Consider the following 14,944-nt stretch of genomic DNA (forward strand, 5'->3'; position numbering starts at 1 on the left):
AGTGTGAAGCTTTTGAGAACTGCCCTTTGCATGAAGTGTGTACTTCCTCTTTCATTTTGCTTGGCAAGAAATTGTAGACTCCCCCCCCCCCCCTGACTGGGCTCTGGATTATTAGCTTAAGCTCTCTAAAAATATCCCTTTGACTGTTTAAGCCTCTGACAGCAGCAACATCTCACACATTCTGATAGCTTTATACTAACGATGGCTGCAGAGGGCTCATGCACTCAGCCCGCCTTGTTATCTTTTACCTTGTTTGCCCGAGGAGGAGAGGGAGGAGAATTTACGGAGAGGCCCACGAATTCTGCAACAGTCCTCTCTCTCCTTTTCGGAATCTTGACTCGGAGCGGATCATCAAAAGGCGAGCATGCAATCTCCGAACAAACGACATGCTTTTTTTTGGGCACGAGAGAATTTTGCCCAGATGTCACTCGAAGCACTCGGCATTGTTGCGACAGCTGTAGAAGCACGTGGACCGTCACTTGAAAACCGTCTCCCACAACATACTGAAACAGCACACGTCAAATGTGAAACACACACAGCCTGAAACATGAGATTTTTGAATATTAATGCTGTAAACCCCTTGAGAAAATGTTACTTGTATGCCTATCATTTCAGTTTTATTGACTTGCCTGTGTAGCCCCGGTAATTGCATATTTACCACCATACAGTATTTATCATACCAATACATTAATATATTAGCTTTAGCTGAGTTTATAGTACCAAATATTTTTGATGGTGGAATTCACAACAGCTCATAGAAATTAATAAATTCCTAAAAGGGATTACGCTGTACACATGTGGCTCATAGACATCGCTTCAATTATCTTTTCTTCCAACACCCACACATCTCTCCAAAGGCTTTTCTCACAAATATTATAGCTGCTAACTAGAGAGAGACGGAGGGCGAGATAGAGGCAACAGCACCATCGTTAATCCAGCCTTCATTCAGTCGTCTCTTTTAAATGCTTCCAGAGGAAATATCGCTGTTTTGACAAGACATTTTCCGAGCTGCTCCGGTCCCTGTGAGACGCTCACTGGTGATGGAACCTTCCTGAGGAGAAAAGTCAATATGTGGTTGTAAATAAATGAAAACAAATGTGAGACCTAAGCCTTCAATAGATTGGGAAAAAAAAGGCAAAGGGAGGAGAAAGACTCCTCACCTTTACTCATTATAAAACCGCTTCTTGACTACGGCGGCTAATTGACTAGCCTCTTGGCCCCTGTGTGTGTTGAAGGAGTAGTAGGGGGGGGTGATGAATTGACATATTGCTGGCGCTGGGTTGTTGATCCAAGCGAGGAGCCATGAGGCTTCCCTCCAGGGACCAGTAACCTCATTGTTCCATGTCATCTCCTCCCCTTCTGTTTGAGGACCAGGTTGTCAACCTCTCCCCAAGGTCACGCAAATACCAGCCCCCCTTCTGCAGATAATTGGATTGTTTAGAATCATAGCATCAACTTATTGCCCCGTCTGGGGTCAAAAGTGAATTTAGTGCACGAGGTTGTCCGTCATGATTTGTGGCATCGTTCTAAACCGACAAGCAACAGCTTCTGTCTCCAGTTAAAGGATGTTACCAGTGTTTTTTTGTTTTTTTTCATGTTTTGGCCTACAAATCACACATTGGACATCACAGCTGACCATATTGCAAACCATGCTGGTGTGTTTTAGGATTGTTGGATGTATTTTCCACTATTCCAAGCATACTTTGGCTTCATTTCATTTCTGTACAATGTGGGAAATTAATTAGCAGGCCCTGAAACGTCCCAAAAACACTGGTAGATTGTTTACTTTATTACATGTTTGCTGAACATATTCAAATGGATGATGCACAGTATACTGTAGCATTGTGTTGTTATATATATATTTTCCTACAATTCCAGGCATCCATTGATTACCATTATTCTCAAATCGATATTAAAGAAAGCAATTAGCAGACTTGAAACATATCCCCAAGTTTGTTGCCCTGCTATTCGTGCATAACTTTTCATGTATAGGCAGTAAGCTGTTGGTTTCCATTCATTTTAATACAATTGGAAAATGAATTGGAAGACTCTTGAAACTTCAAACTCTTGAGTTTTGTAATCTGATGAATCTGATAAATCTGGCCAATTCAACTGTAATGCAAAGCAACAACATTCCTCGTAATGGAGACTTGACGTTCACCGTTAACATTTCACAAGTTTCAAGAGTATAGTGATATTTTTGTTAATAATGTATGGAAACCAAAGGCGGCCAAGATATATTTACCAAATGGTAAATATATCTGAAATTCTAAAACTACAGCATCTATTTAAACAACTTAAAGTTATCTCGAAGACTTTAAGCTTTGTTCTGTTTTGTTCTACAGCGATACTCGGTAATTGCTGGTGTGCTATTTGGATCTCACTTCCCAGAAATCCAAACAGTGTCGCCTTTCTCGGGAACGTCGTCCGTTCATGATACTGCACATGCAAGGTCTTTATTCAGCCATTCGCTCAATTGCATTTGTGTTATCTAATTCGGCCACATATGGTGACTTAACAGACATTTATTTAAATGAAAATCTTTGAGATAATTACTGTAAGCATCAATGTGAAGTTTACATGATATGTAGCTAAGGAGCTAAATCCTCCGTAAACACTGGTGTGGGCTTTTACAGTGCACCTGTTAGCATGCTGAAGAAAGATGGTGGGTGTTGAATGCCTGCAGTGTTGGGGATTCCCACAGACCAGCACATATTCACGGTTTCAGTGGCGGTTTTGTGGCCGGAGGCTGACGTGGTGTTACCCCTCACGCTGCCGCGGTAAGAGGAGATGAAGTTGGGCAATAGATTAAATGGGTGGGCTGCATGCCTATTAAATCAGGGGGTTGGCAGAGCAACACTAACTCAGGTTACCTCTTCTCGAGTAACACGGCCGCACATGCGAGGAGCGGAGGCGAGCGTGATGTCTTTACCTCGCGTCCGGAGTGTGACACTGTGTGTAATTAACTGCTCATTTGTGTGTGTGCTTTTTTCTCTTCTTCTAGGAGGCGGCCACATTTGCCAAAGAGCTGGGCTTTGAGGTGAGTTGACCAGCAATCGTCCACTAAACAGATCCTAAAGGTTTATTTTTGCTGATAATGAAGTTCTTTTTGGACAGTGATTGATGTGCTATTATACTCTCCAGGCCTTGCAGCAGTTGCTATGGAAACCTGGCAGTCGTCATGGTTTCTTTGTTCAGCCAGCTCTCTGTTATGACGCACTCTGCTAGGTCTGCACCCAACATCGCCTACAGATGTTATTTATTGAATTTTGAAAAGCCTCTTGGGAAGCTGAGAAGTTGGGCATGGTTTCAAGCCTTTCTCCGCAGGCTCGGGGCTCATCAGGTTGCCTGGTTAAAAAGCCCGCTCATTATCTTCACTGCACTCCGGGATGATACTGTATGTCTTCACTGCTGTGGCATTACACCACGCTGAAACACACTGTCGTCTTTTAATAACCAAATTACAGCCACCTGTGGTTTTAGATTATGGAAATGAAGATTACAGTGCTTGTTTCCCCATAGAATGTGCTTTAAAGTGGGGCTGCCTCTTAACGTGTGAAATGAATGTTCCCTTGGTCTATTTTCTGCTCGTCTTTTGCATAGTCCCCTCGCTGCCTTTTAAACGTGAAATCAAAAACACAAATAGCCGCTGCGTGTGTGTGTGTGTGTGTGTGTGTGCGTGTGTGTTTTAAATGGGCTCAGGTATTTTAAGTGCCTTCTCTCTTTCAAAGGTAGAGAGCTTCCTTCAGTGTGCCTCTGCACTGTGTGAATAATTGTCATCCAGAATCACTAACGGTGTGATCAACGTGACTGGAATAGAAATGCAATCCTGATGGCAGTGACAGGTTTAAGAGAGGAGAAGGGATGAAGGCAGGAAAAGAAGAAGAGGGGGGGGGGGGCTGGTGGTGATGGAGGGGGCCTCTCATGAGGAAAAAAAATAACACAAAGGGCAAAGACTCTCCTCGTAGTCACAATTCTTTGACATTTTCCATGTCAATCTGATTTGCCAGAACACTCTGAAAGATTGCGTCGGATGAATGTGATTTCTCCGATAACGTCGGTGGTGTGTACTGTACTTACTGCATTTCTAGATGGTTGTAGTTCAAAGAGGTTCTTCACAGCGGGCCTCTTTCTGATGACAATTTTACCCCCAATTCTGTAGTCTGGGGGAAAAATATCAATACATTCTCCAGTAGGTTCTTCAACTTTGTTAAGAGCAGGAAAGGACAATTACATCGTCAAACCAGGAGGGAAAAATAAATTCCCACCATATAATTTTAATGAGTACGAGTTCAGAATAACTCAGTTTGATTTGCATAACGGGGATATTTTTCCAACCCTAATACACAAAACGTCAAATGTGTTGAAATCACAGCATTAATCCAAAAAAAAAATCACATAAACGGTAGTTTGACAAAATATTCCACTCACTGGAGATATTCCGGAGCTTTCAGTCTCATCCCATGGCTTTCACAAGCAGAAGGAGTTTGCCCAGTTGTCATGGAGATTGGTTAAAGGGTGGTCTCTCGCGTCGCATCCGACCACCTGTTATCATGTGACCAAAATTCAAAAACTGTCTCCATGACAACTGAGCAAACTCCATCCTCTGTAGGAGTCGAGAGACGCTCCGCAAAATCTCCCGTAAGTGGATTGATCTCGTGCTAAGACAAGAATTCATGTTATTACATTCAGTGAGCTGACTTCTGTTGTTATCCATCAAACTAAATTCTACATTACGAATCAGAGAAAACGTCATTGTTCAAAATCAATCATTAATCGAACAGGCTTTAATAATATCCTCAATAATATGGTATAAGACAATAAAGAAAAGTATGATCCCGTTGTACAATAAAGTATTTTATTACAGTCAGAGTACATAAGTATGACTCTTTTAAAGCAATTGAGTTTAATTTAAATTGATTTAAAGTCCAGTTAATTGGTCAGTGTGTCCCGTTTGAGTCTTACTATATTTGGATGTTGTATTAGCAGCTGCCCAGTTGTCAATATCTGACACGATGCACTTTTAATGTATTCTGAAACATTGTTGTCATCACATTATGGACGACTAACACAAAAAGACAGCAGCACTTCTTCCGCGTAAATGTGAGATAAAAAGCTTTTCCTTTCCAAAACAGCAATCAGCAGATCTGAGCACAGAGTCCTGATTGTGATCTGTTTCCTTTAAATGCTCAAAGAACTATCTACATGGCAGCTCTGATTGAATCTTTCGCTGGCAGTGTTTGTCAAACAGCCTTCAGTGGAGATGATCACTTTCTCACTGGCTTCAACACAGGAACACAATTTAACGCCCCTGTAAAGCTTTTATATTTCACGCCTTGTTGATTTATGTCTGATGATCAATTGCGGCACAATTGTAAATATTGCCATTTGTCAGCAGTAAACCAAGTTGACCATATAATTTGTCAATTAATTTGTTTTGCACTCACCGCTTCCCTCGCCGTACTTGTCAGGTGTGTGTTTCTGCTGTTTATGTGTGAGCGGCTCACCCTACCAACTCTGGCCCTGAGAACCTTTTAGCTCCTAAACTTGAGCAGAGCGCCTTTTTTATGTCGGCGAACATAAAACCGAAGGGTGACAATGTGCCGGAGCCTCGTGTGGTTTTGCATTCAGTGTCTGGAGGAGTGCTTGTGGTTACATCCAGTCACGGTGACAAATTGCCTTTTTTTTTTTTTTTTCACCATCGCCCTGCTAACAGCCACTGTATTAACCTCACCATTAGCACTTACTTAGAGTGTTACACCCATTTTTCCTTCGACTCAGGGTCTCACCGGACCTCTCAGGGCTGATTAAAGGACATTTGGGAGGCATTTAGAGGTGTAAAAGCTCATTGGTTTGAGTGAGCCAGTGTGGCTGGTATTGGGTTGGAGCCTATCTCTCTGATTACTCCCATAACCACAGTATTTGATCGCCCTGGAGGTGCTCGAGTGTTAGCTTTGACACAGATGCTCGAGGCGTCTACGACCCTTAATGCCAGCTCCTCAGCGTGCTGTATTATGGAAAAGCAGAGTCCACCCCACTGCGAGGCGGCGATAAAGACATTCCACCTGCTCATAGTACATCATGATGAGTTAATAATAAAGTAGCACTGACAGGTGTGTTTTTTTTTATCCCTCTCATGATCAAAGGCAAGCACTCCGGAGAGATCTGTCGTCTCCAGGCGAGAATATCCATTCTGTGCAGATGCTGAGAGAGGAGATGGCCTGTTTCAGGGAGAGAATGATACAGTACACGCACCGCCTATCCCTTCAGCTCAGAAGTACCTTTATCTGACAACAGCATATCTTCACATGCTTATTTTCATCTCACTTAGGGAATATGGCATTCTAATATTTTAAAGCTCTCCTGTAACTGCACGGAAACATCATGGAGCACTCCCATTGATCTTTTTTGAAGCGTTCTCGTGGCCCATCTGGTTTTATTATCACTTGATCCGTCAGCCAGGATTGGGGGGAAAAAGAGTCTGTGACCCCCTCTCACTCACAGTTGATTAACTCCTCAGAAATTGCTCTTCCCGATGCATCCATTCAACTTCACATACTCAGTGGTTTTGTGTGTTGTTTTTTTTTACAGACGGATGACATTGCAGAGATTGCAAACAAGACCCAAAATCTGCCCAAGGAGAATACGAAAAGGCAGCGAGTGGTGGTCTTCACACAGGGCAAGGAGGACACTGTTGCAACCGTTGGTAGGCCATTTTTGTTTTCCCTTTTTTTTTTTTCTCTCTGCTTATCTACACCTATTTCTACTTCAGCACCACTCAAAGCCGTCCCAACTTTGGCCCCTTTTGGACATCTTTACCCTTCACTTAAACCTCATATCTCAAAACTGCCGAACGCAGCCTCAAATAGATGGTGGATGGCTGACTGAAGAGAGCCGAACGCTATCAGTAATTTCTTTGAAGTTAACCTGAAATATTGACACCAGATGTTAAAAAAAAAGAAAAAAAAAAGAGAATGCTTGCACTACGTTCTGTCATTTCAGAGCATAAAAGAAGTGTGGGGGATGCAGAGAGCAGGCATTGATTTGTGAAGTACTTCTAACTTTGTCTTGGAGAGACTCCAGGCCAGTCCTCAGCAATTTTAATACTTTTACTCACACATCCTGGCCTTTTTTTTTTTTCTTCCTGCAAAACGCTGGCAGAGCGGCCTTGAGGAGAGGTTGAAAATGTTGGTCCTCAAATCAATCCAGTCTCCTTTTGATTCGGGACGTATTTAGTTAGTGGGACATTAAAAGGCAGTGTCATCACAACTGAGCAGGGGTTTGCAGGTTGAAGCGGTGTGAGGAGAGGCGATAGTTTCCGATTACTGCTGGGAGCCTTTGCCTTTGTTTGCAGCCACAGGGTGTCTCTCCTCGATGCCCTTGCGGTTGAGAGTAGTTAGCGCGGGGGAGAGATGGCCTCAGGTAAAGACTCCCAACATATCACTCATCACTGGGGGACTGAAGAGCAGCACAGCTACGGCAGGACACTGTCTTCACATGTGTCCACTGTTCTCAATTCCACACTGCTGGCAAGAGTTTTCTATGAGCCGAAGCTCTTGATGGCAAGATGAATCACTCGATGATTAATCGGGACTTTTCTGTATCTATATTGTATTTGTCTTTTTATCGTCTGTAAAGTGAGCTGCCATTTTGCCCAGGATTCTCAAGAGACTTATCTTGGGTTTTTAATAAAGGCTAAAGTGGCTGTAATCAATATTGTTGTATTAGCAATGGATAAAATAGCTGTGCGTAATCTGAAAAGGAAACCCACAGAGTTATTACACAACTCTCCTCAGCAGGTTTTTTAATTCTTTAACTCATTGTTCTGGTTTTTACGGCCCGCAGCTTTACAGTTTTCACTCTCGTCAGTGTTGTTTACAGCTGCAGTTGGCCACTTTAGCAACAAATTAGCAACTAGCTGGTGAACATACTGGATTCAGCAGATAAAGAGCCAGATATATATTTTTTTTGATTATTTCCTCGAGAGCTGGTGGAGAACAAACACTGATCTAACAGGAGAGTGAATATTGGACATCGATGCATCAGGTGGACATTTATCCTCATTTCCCAGCCTTACTTATTCACAGCATTTATCTTAATCAAGTTAATCAAATTTTAATTTTCAAAGTAGTGCATTCCCTTTCATGAGAATTAGGAACAAATCTCGAAGCAGGAGCCCGACGGTTAAAAAGAAAAGAAATCAATCCATTGTGCTGGAGGTGATGGATAATTCCTGCCTGCTTCTCTCATTCCTCCTGCATGAAGACAGAGCCGTGCGCCGCTGTGAACTTTATATAAAATACATGATGAATGCAGGCGGCATGAAAGACAATGTGTTTCAGATGTCATCTACAAAGGCAAACATGATAAATGTCATTGACTGCGCCATCATTGCAGTGGAGCAGTTACAGTAGTAGGTGCAGCAGGATCGGCGTGTGTGCGCGCCTGTGTCTGAACATCGCTATTCATGCCAGCCAAATAAATGTCAGTGTAAAAAGAGAATTAAAGATTTTCATTTCCCAGAGGCAGCGCTCTAATAAACTTGATCTCTCATTTTGTTTGCAATTTGTCCTCCTGTCAGGATTTGATCATTTGCCAGCCTCTGCGTGTCATGTTAAACCATTTTATAGTGATTAAGGATGGGAGAAAGCCTCCCCCCGTGGTATAATTCTCCAAAAAGAGATGTCAATTTGTTATTGTTCTTTTTTTCATCCTGCCCTTCATTGGGAGCCTTTCATCACACCACCGCTTCAGACGTGCCTTTTAAGAGATGGGAGCAGGGGAAATGGCCCTTTATTTAGCTGCCACTGCCACTGCTGAACTACACTGGGCTTTTGCTTATACACCCATTAAAGCAGTAGTTAAGATCATTGTGCCCTGAACCTTAACGGTGAGGAGATCTAATAAACGATCATTCAGCGGGGGTTGCCGCTCTAATCGCTGATAAGGACTTGATAAAGCCTGACTCTGCTCCTCGGCGAGTTTTAGGGCTCTCAAGGGGGCTAAGCAGGCAGATTTCAACCTACAAAAAAGAGACCTGATCTATACATGTTAATCACACGGGTAAGACTGGGGAGTGAATACTGGCTACAAGGCAAAATGCTCTTTTTTTAAAGGTTTATTCTCCCTGACGTAACAGTAGATTTAACGCTGCAGAATGAGTACAAGAACTACCGTAAGAAATCTTCGTAGTCTGTTTGAAAAGCGGGATGTTTATGTTCTATACTTCATGAAGGCCAAAATCAATTAACTTTCTGCACCATGAGAAAGATCTCCTCTCTTTTCCCTTGGCATCTCGAGTTGAAGTGTTTTCTTTCATGTCTCCCTGAAAGGATGTTGGTTGGCGATGATCTTTTGCCTGTGGTTACAGTAATTACAGGCATATGTATTTTCTTTTCTAACTCAATTGTGAACAAAGATGCTGGTTGACGATAGGGAAACAGATCGAATGTCAACTTGCTCATAACCTGTCGCGTTTGCCAAGAAAGCGGTAACGTTGTTTTCCTCTCTGAGGCTCCGAGTTTGGCTGAAATGCAACAGGAAACATTCCAGCAGAAGTATTCTCGTGGAAGTTTCTCACATAAAGATGTCGTACTTAAACTCTGACTACTTTAGATCATGCCTTTTAGCTTAACAGTCGTGTGTGATTCCCAGCCATTTAGCAGCTCAGGAGTTCAAATCATGCATTGATTGTTTTACTTGTGTCGATGATAAAGTGTGACAGGATCAAAGTTCATTTTAATGATGTGCCAGCTATTTGATCGACCTGCTTTCTGTCAAAGCAACAATGAAGCGCTGGAACACAACCAAGTGGAGCATGCAATCATTTAAGAGTCGGAACAACCCTCCATATGCTCATTTTCCAATAAAGTAGAGGTCGTCTTATTTGCATGTACAGTCGTTTTTTTATGTGTTTTTTTTTTTAAAGCAGAAGAGCATTTTCTCAGTCAGTGAATTGGCATTGTTGAGAAGAATAGCCAATAATAAAGGACTTAATTGATACTCATTTCAAAGAGACGCCTGTTGAAAGAATTTCTTAAGTTTAATCACCACCATTCAAGAGTTGTAATGAGGGAATTATGAAGAGCGAATTAACAAAAGCACAATTATAGCTTACTCGAAGGAAGTATTTGAATTCCTTCTAGGCTTTTCTCAGGTTTTTTTTTTCCTCTTCTGTTGCAGGTTACCTGTCAAAGCACAGCCATACTACACTTCCCACGTACTCACCACCAATCTGCTGCTTCACTCATGTTATCAAACTAAAACTTTAGGAACGAGAATATGTTCGAGCTGAAAAAAGTACAACAGAGTTTTATTGATTGAAAATACTGTTGTACTGGTGTCATTACAGGGAAATGAGTTCAGGGAAGTGATGGTTCCAGACGTTGCACAAGCCAATAACAACAGAGTCTGAGTGTTTTGGCCGGAGCTTTTTCTGTTATTGCCATTTCCATGACAGACTTTTACCAATGAGATCTTTGTTACTGGCGGCAGGGGAATTGTTGGACTGTAACCGGAGCTACATGTCAGTCAAATTAAATAATTTGCATCCATGAGTTTATGTGAACTTTAGCCTTGCAGCAGAGTACAAACTGTAACTCCATCCGTGAGGATAGAAGTCAGAGAAATACTGGATGTCTGTTGTACCATGCTTTATTAAAAAAAATAGTGCACACAAAGTTTTGGAAATGAGTTCAACAGTAGTGATGTTGTCGGTCAGAAATGTTTGCATTCATATTCACATGTGCACGTTTTACTAAATATTCTAAGAATTCACAAAAACAACACAGTACTTTGAGTTACAGTTAATGGAAACTGTTGATTGCGACATAGCAGTAGGTCTGTTTAATGAATTCTGTGTTTATCACAAAGACGAGCTTCATGTGAGAGTTTACCTGGTTGCAAACTGTGTTTCTAATAAGACCCCGTCTCCTCCTGTACCACCCGCACTGGAGTAGGCTAACCATTTCTTTTAACTGCCGTAAACATATTGACACCGTGATTCTCATTGCTCGGGTCTAATGAACGGCAGGATCTTTGCATCATCTTCAACCTGTAAAAGCATCTGCTTTCATCGCCGCAAAGCGCATCGCATAAGCACGACCACATCTAACTGTGGAACAAGTGACATAACTGTAATTTATTACGAGCACATTTTCCATTGCGGTTAATCGTTTCAAGAGGGAGGAGGATTCTCAAGCTTCATCTGTGGCATTAATTAAGCAGAGTCGTTATGCTGCTAATTAGCTGATCCTAAAAGGATTCTTGTCTTATTATAATTTATTATCAAAGAGACAATCTCCTGCTTTCCTTTAAAAAGGAAAGTGTCTAATTATGAAAACACAATCTAACTCTTTATCAGACACATCTTCGGGACCTGACCTGTAATGCATTCACATTCACATTCTGCTCTCCGAAGATGTCATTTCTAACCCTTTCTCTCACAGTTTCTCTCACAGTTGGCGTATTACAGTCATTTTCTTGACACCAGGTGTTGAGCATATGCTCAGCTACAGGTTGTGTATCTTTTGCCCTGTAGGACAAGAGCAGACATTTATTCAAAAACTGATAAGGCGGGGGGGGGGGGGGGTGTCTTATCTCCTGCACAGATATTCTGTGAGCCATTGTTAGATTAGCAGGGAGCCTCATTTTATCCACATGTCAGTCTTTTGTCTCCTGCACCTTCCACCAGAGCCCTCAGATTGTTTGAAGATTGCGTGTGTGGTTTAGATTGTTCTGACATAAGTTGCTGATTTAATGTCACTCTACACCTCGAGACTTCGTCATCTGGTAGATTTTTGTTCCCCCCCCCCCCCCTCTCCTTTAAACTGGAAGTCCCTTTGAAGTGCATATGCTACTGATAATTGAAGCAATATAGTCCACTGAAGATAAAAAAAGAGTCCCTCATTTAATGGGTTCCGTTTTGAACTGAAACTTACAGCAACTGTTCTTGCATTGTTTTTATGTCATCAGAGGACTCACCTAGAGATGGTGAGAATATTTTCATCTGATCATTCATTTATTCAGGTCATTGCATTATTTTATACTGAAGTGTGCCTTAGTTTAACATCTAATTTACCTGAAACCATAGTTACATAATCCATTTGTCTGCAACAGAAAAGAAACATCTGTAGAATCAGTTGTTTGCTGAATGTCATTTATCAAGCAAAATTCCAAATATTCACTGATGACAGCTTCTCAAACGCTGGGAAATGTATTTGGGTTTTGAATTGTTGGTCGAACAAAACAATCTATTTGAAAAATTCCTCTTGGGCTCTGGGAACTTGTGAAGGGCGTGGAGGCTGATGACGCGGAGGCTGATGACCAAAGTCATTAAAGTGGCTATCAATAGAAGCCTTATGAGACATTTAAAAAATGAGTACTATTGCATTTTTTTGCACTGCTTTATCATTTCCAATGAATATATTTGATTGTTTGGACTAGTGTGTTTTTAGATTCAAACCAAAGTGTCTCGTAGTTCCCTAACTTTAAAAACTGTCAGCAAATATTTAGCTTTGGTAGCCTTAACGATGCTAACTGAAGTTTCATGTCCTATCAACGTTAAATATTAAACGTTGACTTCCTTAATGACTGTCTTTGAGTTACTCAACGATTATTATGTTGTACATGTGTGCTGTAAGTCTTAATCTTCTATTTTACACTTTAGCCAAAAACTGTCAACCCGGAAGTGCTCAAATCTCAAATCATAACAATGCCTTGCTGTGTGAAATGGGCTATGAAAAGAAACTCCACTGGTGTTCAGCTTTAATTAACAGCCCTCTTGTGTTCTGACCACAGGTGAGAAGGTGACCATGTTCCCCGTTTTGGACATCGACCAAAATCATATTGTGGACACTAACGGAGCCGGAGACGCCTTTGTGGGAGGTACGCCATGAAAATCATCCTCGACACAGCTTGATTTCTATGTACAATCCCAATTAACCTTTGATACCGGCCAACTATGTAACGTAGTAATGCCTCCAGATTATATGAGCGTGACATTAAGCCTGCTGTTTTCACTCTGTATGAGCTGATCATAGCACAACATAAAACTGTCACCATTTGGGTCCCGTTGAGGATGAAACAGCCATGTCCTTTTATACAGAAACCATTAGTACCTGGCTCATATTAATGATAACTGCTGCCCAAGCAATTTTGGAGGTGATGGAGGGTTACAGGTTGACCTCTGCTCTTCTCTCTACCCAGGATTCCTCTCTGCGTTGGTCCAAGAGCATGTGTTGGAGGAGTGCATCCGGGCGGGACACTACGCCGCCAACGTCATCATCAGGCGGGTCGGGTGCACCTTCCCAGAGAAGCCCGACTTTCACTGATGCGTCCGAGCACTGCACAAATGTCTGTTCCACAAGATACTTGTATCTGCAGGATTTTATGTACATTTTTATTTTCTATTTACAGTGACTCACTGCATGGGACTAAGTGCTACAGCTTGAATATTTTATCAAGCTCACAAAAAAAAAAAACTTGATGTTTGAATACAATTCAAGTGTGCTGGTATCACGTATTGGAATAAAATGGTTATGTTTAAAGGAGCATTCCGCTGAAAATCTATCGTTTGAGCGTCAAAAACTGAACTCCCGTAGGCCTGGAAGGTGTGAAGAAGCGTACACTTGATCTCCGCCATTGATCTATATGTTCTGCATGTTTCAAACACTTATGAAGTGAAAAGCGACGATAGTTTGGATCCATGGTGGAGAAGTTGATCATCCTGCAGGATATGTTTGAGAAGTTTCTGAAAAGTTTTTTTGTTTGCTCCTTTTGTGAAGGACGGCAGCTGTAGTCTGCTTTGATTCACAGAAGTTACAATCGATTCTGATGGTGACCCAGAGTTATGCCTAAAAAAAATATCCATCAAAACTTCTCAAACCGTTCCTGCTGCGTAATCCGCTGTTGATCCGCATGTTGAATATTTTCCAAAATGAAAATGTGATAATACACACATTTACAGTTGAGTATTACTTAAATATTCAGCTGTTATGCTGCAGAATGTTTTGTTATTTTACAAATAAAACAATATCAAACTCCCCCTACCGAGATAATCCTATAACAAAACCAAAAGTAAGTTTTAATATATGGGATTTGTTTTACCCCAAAATAGAATGCAACAACAGGGTTTGTGTATTCCCCCATTATTTACTCAGCCAGAGGCTCCCTCATGCTAATCACTTTTGGACAGCTCAACACCCTCCATTGTAGAGAGGACTGGGGGTGAGGGGTGGGAGGACCAGGACCGGCCTGGTGTCCTGGCTCCGCTCAATCGCCCCCTACTCATGCTTGTTGGGTCCTAACTGGACTCTTGGGGTCTGGAGCTGCACTGCAGGGCTACAGGAGATCATTTTTCTCAGTTAAGGGATTAGCGGTTGCTCTTCGTGGCGATCATTAGAGGGACCTGCAAATTAGCCTGATCCCCCCCCCGTACCCAGCTGTGCTGTCGCTGGGGGTTGGAGGCGAGGATCACAGGAGGCCCCTCCCCTCATACTGAGTGTGGGCCAGCAGAAGTGTTGGGCAGTGTCTCAAGTGCTTCTGTTGAAAACAATTCAAAGCTCATCTGTTTTACAAAGACGTGTGATTCAGAAGAACATTTTTTTTTTTTGTTCCCCTAGAACAACCTGTTACATCATATTTATTTTATTTTCTCTGAGCGTAACGGGAGGAATGCAGTTCTTACACTCCCTGGACCAGAACTCTGCTTCCCATAATGAGGCACAGTTTATGGATTTATGCTAATCGGGGGCATCTTGGTGAAAACGTTCTCCAGCCAAAATGTTATTAACAACTTTGAGACACTTTTTTTTTCTTTTTCTTTTTTTTCCATCAGCATTTTTTAAGGTTTCACACAGATGCGCTTTGAAAAGGACCACATTTCTGATTGGGCAAGATCACACTCCATGGCAGCTGGTTCATTTGCTTCTCAAGATGACAGATG

The 14,944-nt window shown here is 41.9% G+C and overlaps 1 protein-coding gene across 2 annotated transcripts in view; it reads left to right on the forward strand.

The window, feature by feature from the left end:
- The window catches only part of adkb (adenosine kinase b), a 93,614-nt gene extending 80,067 nt beyond the window's left edge, over positions 1-13,547 (forward strand). For both annotated transcript variants that reach the window (XM_076093857.1, XM_076093856.1), the window contains 4 exons: positions 3,005-3,040; positions 6,592-6,706; positions 12,799-12,885; positions 13,207-13,547. In XM_076093857.1, coding sequence (XP_075949972.1) covers positions 3,005-3,040; positions 6,592-6,706; positions 12,799-12,885; positions 13,207-13,331 — 363 coding nt within the window. In that variant the 3' untranslated portion in view covers positions 13,332-13,547. The remainder of the gene's footprint in view (positions 1-3,004; positions 3,041-6,591; positions 6,707-12,798; positions 12,886-13,206) is intronic.
- The last annotated feature ends 1,397 nt before the right edge of the window (positions 13,548-14,944 follow it).

The sequence above is a fragment of the Anarhichas minor genome, unplaced genomic scaffold (genome assembly GCF_050575085.1).
Source record: "Anarhichas minor isolate MPS153535 unplaced genomic scaffold, ASM5057508v1 ptg000017l, whole genome shotgun sequence".
In the NCBI taxonomy this organism is placed as follows: domain Eukaryota; kingdom Metazoa; phylum Chordata; class Actinopteri; order Perciformes; family Anarhichadidae; genus Anarhichas; species Anarhichas minor.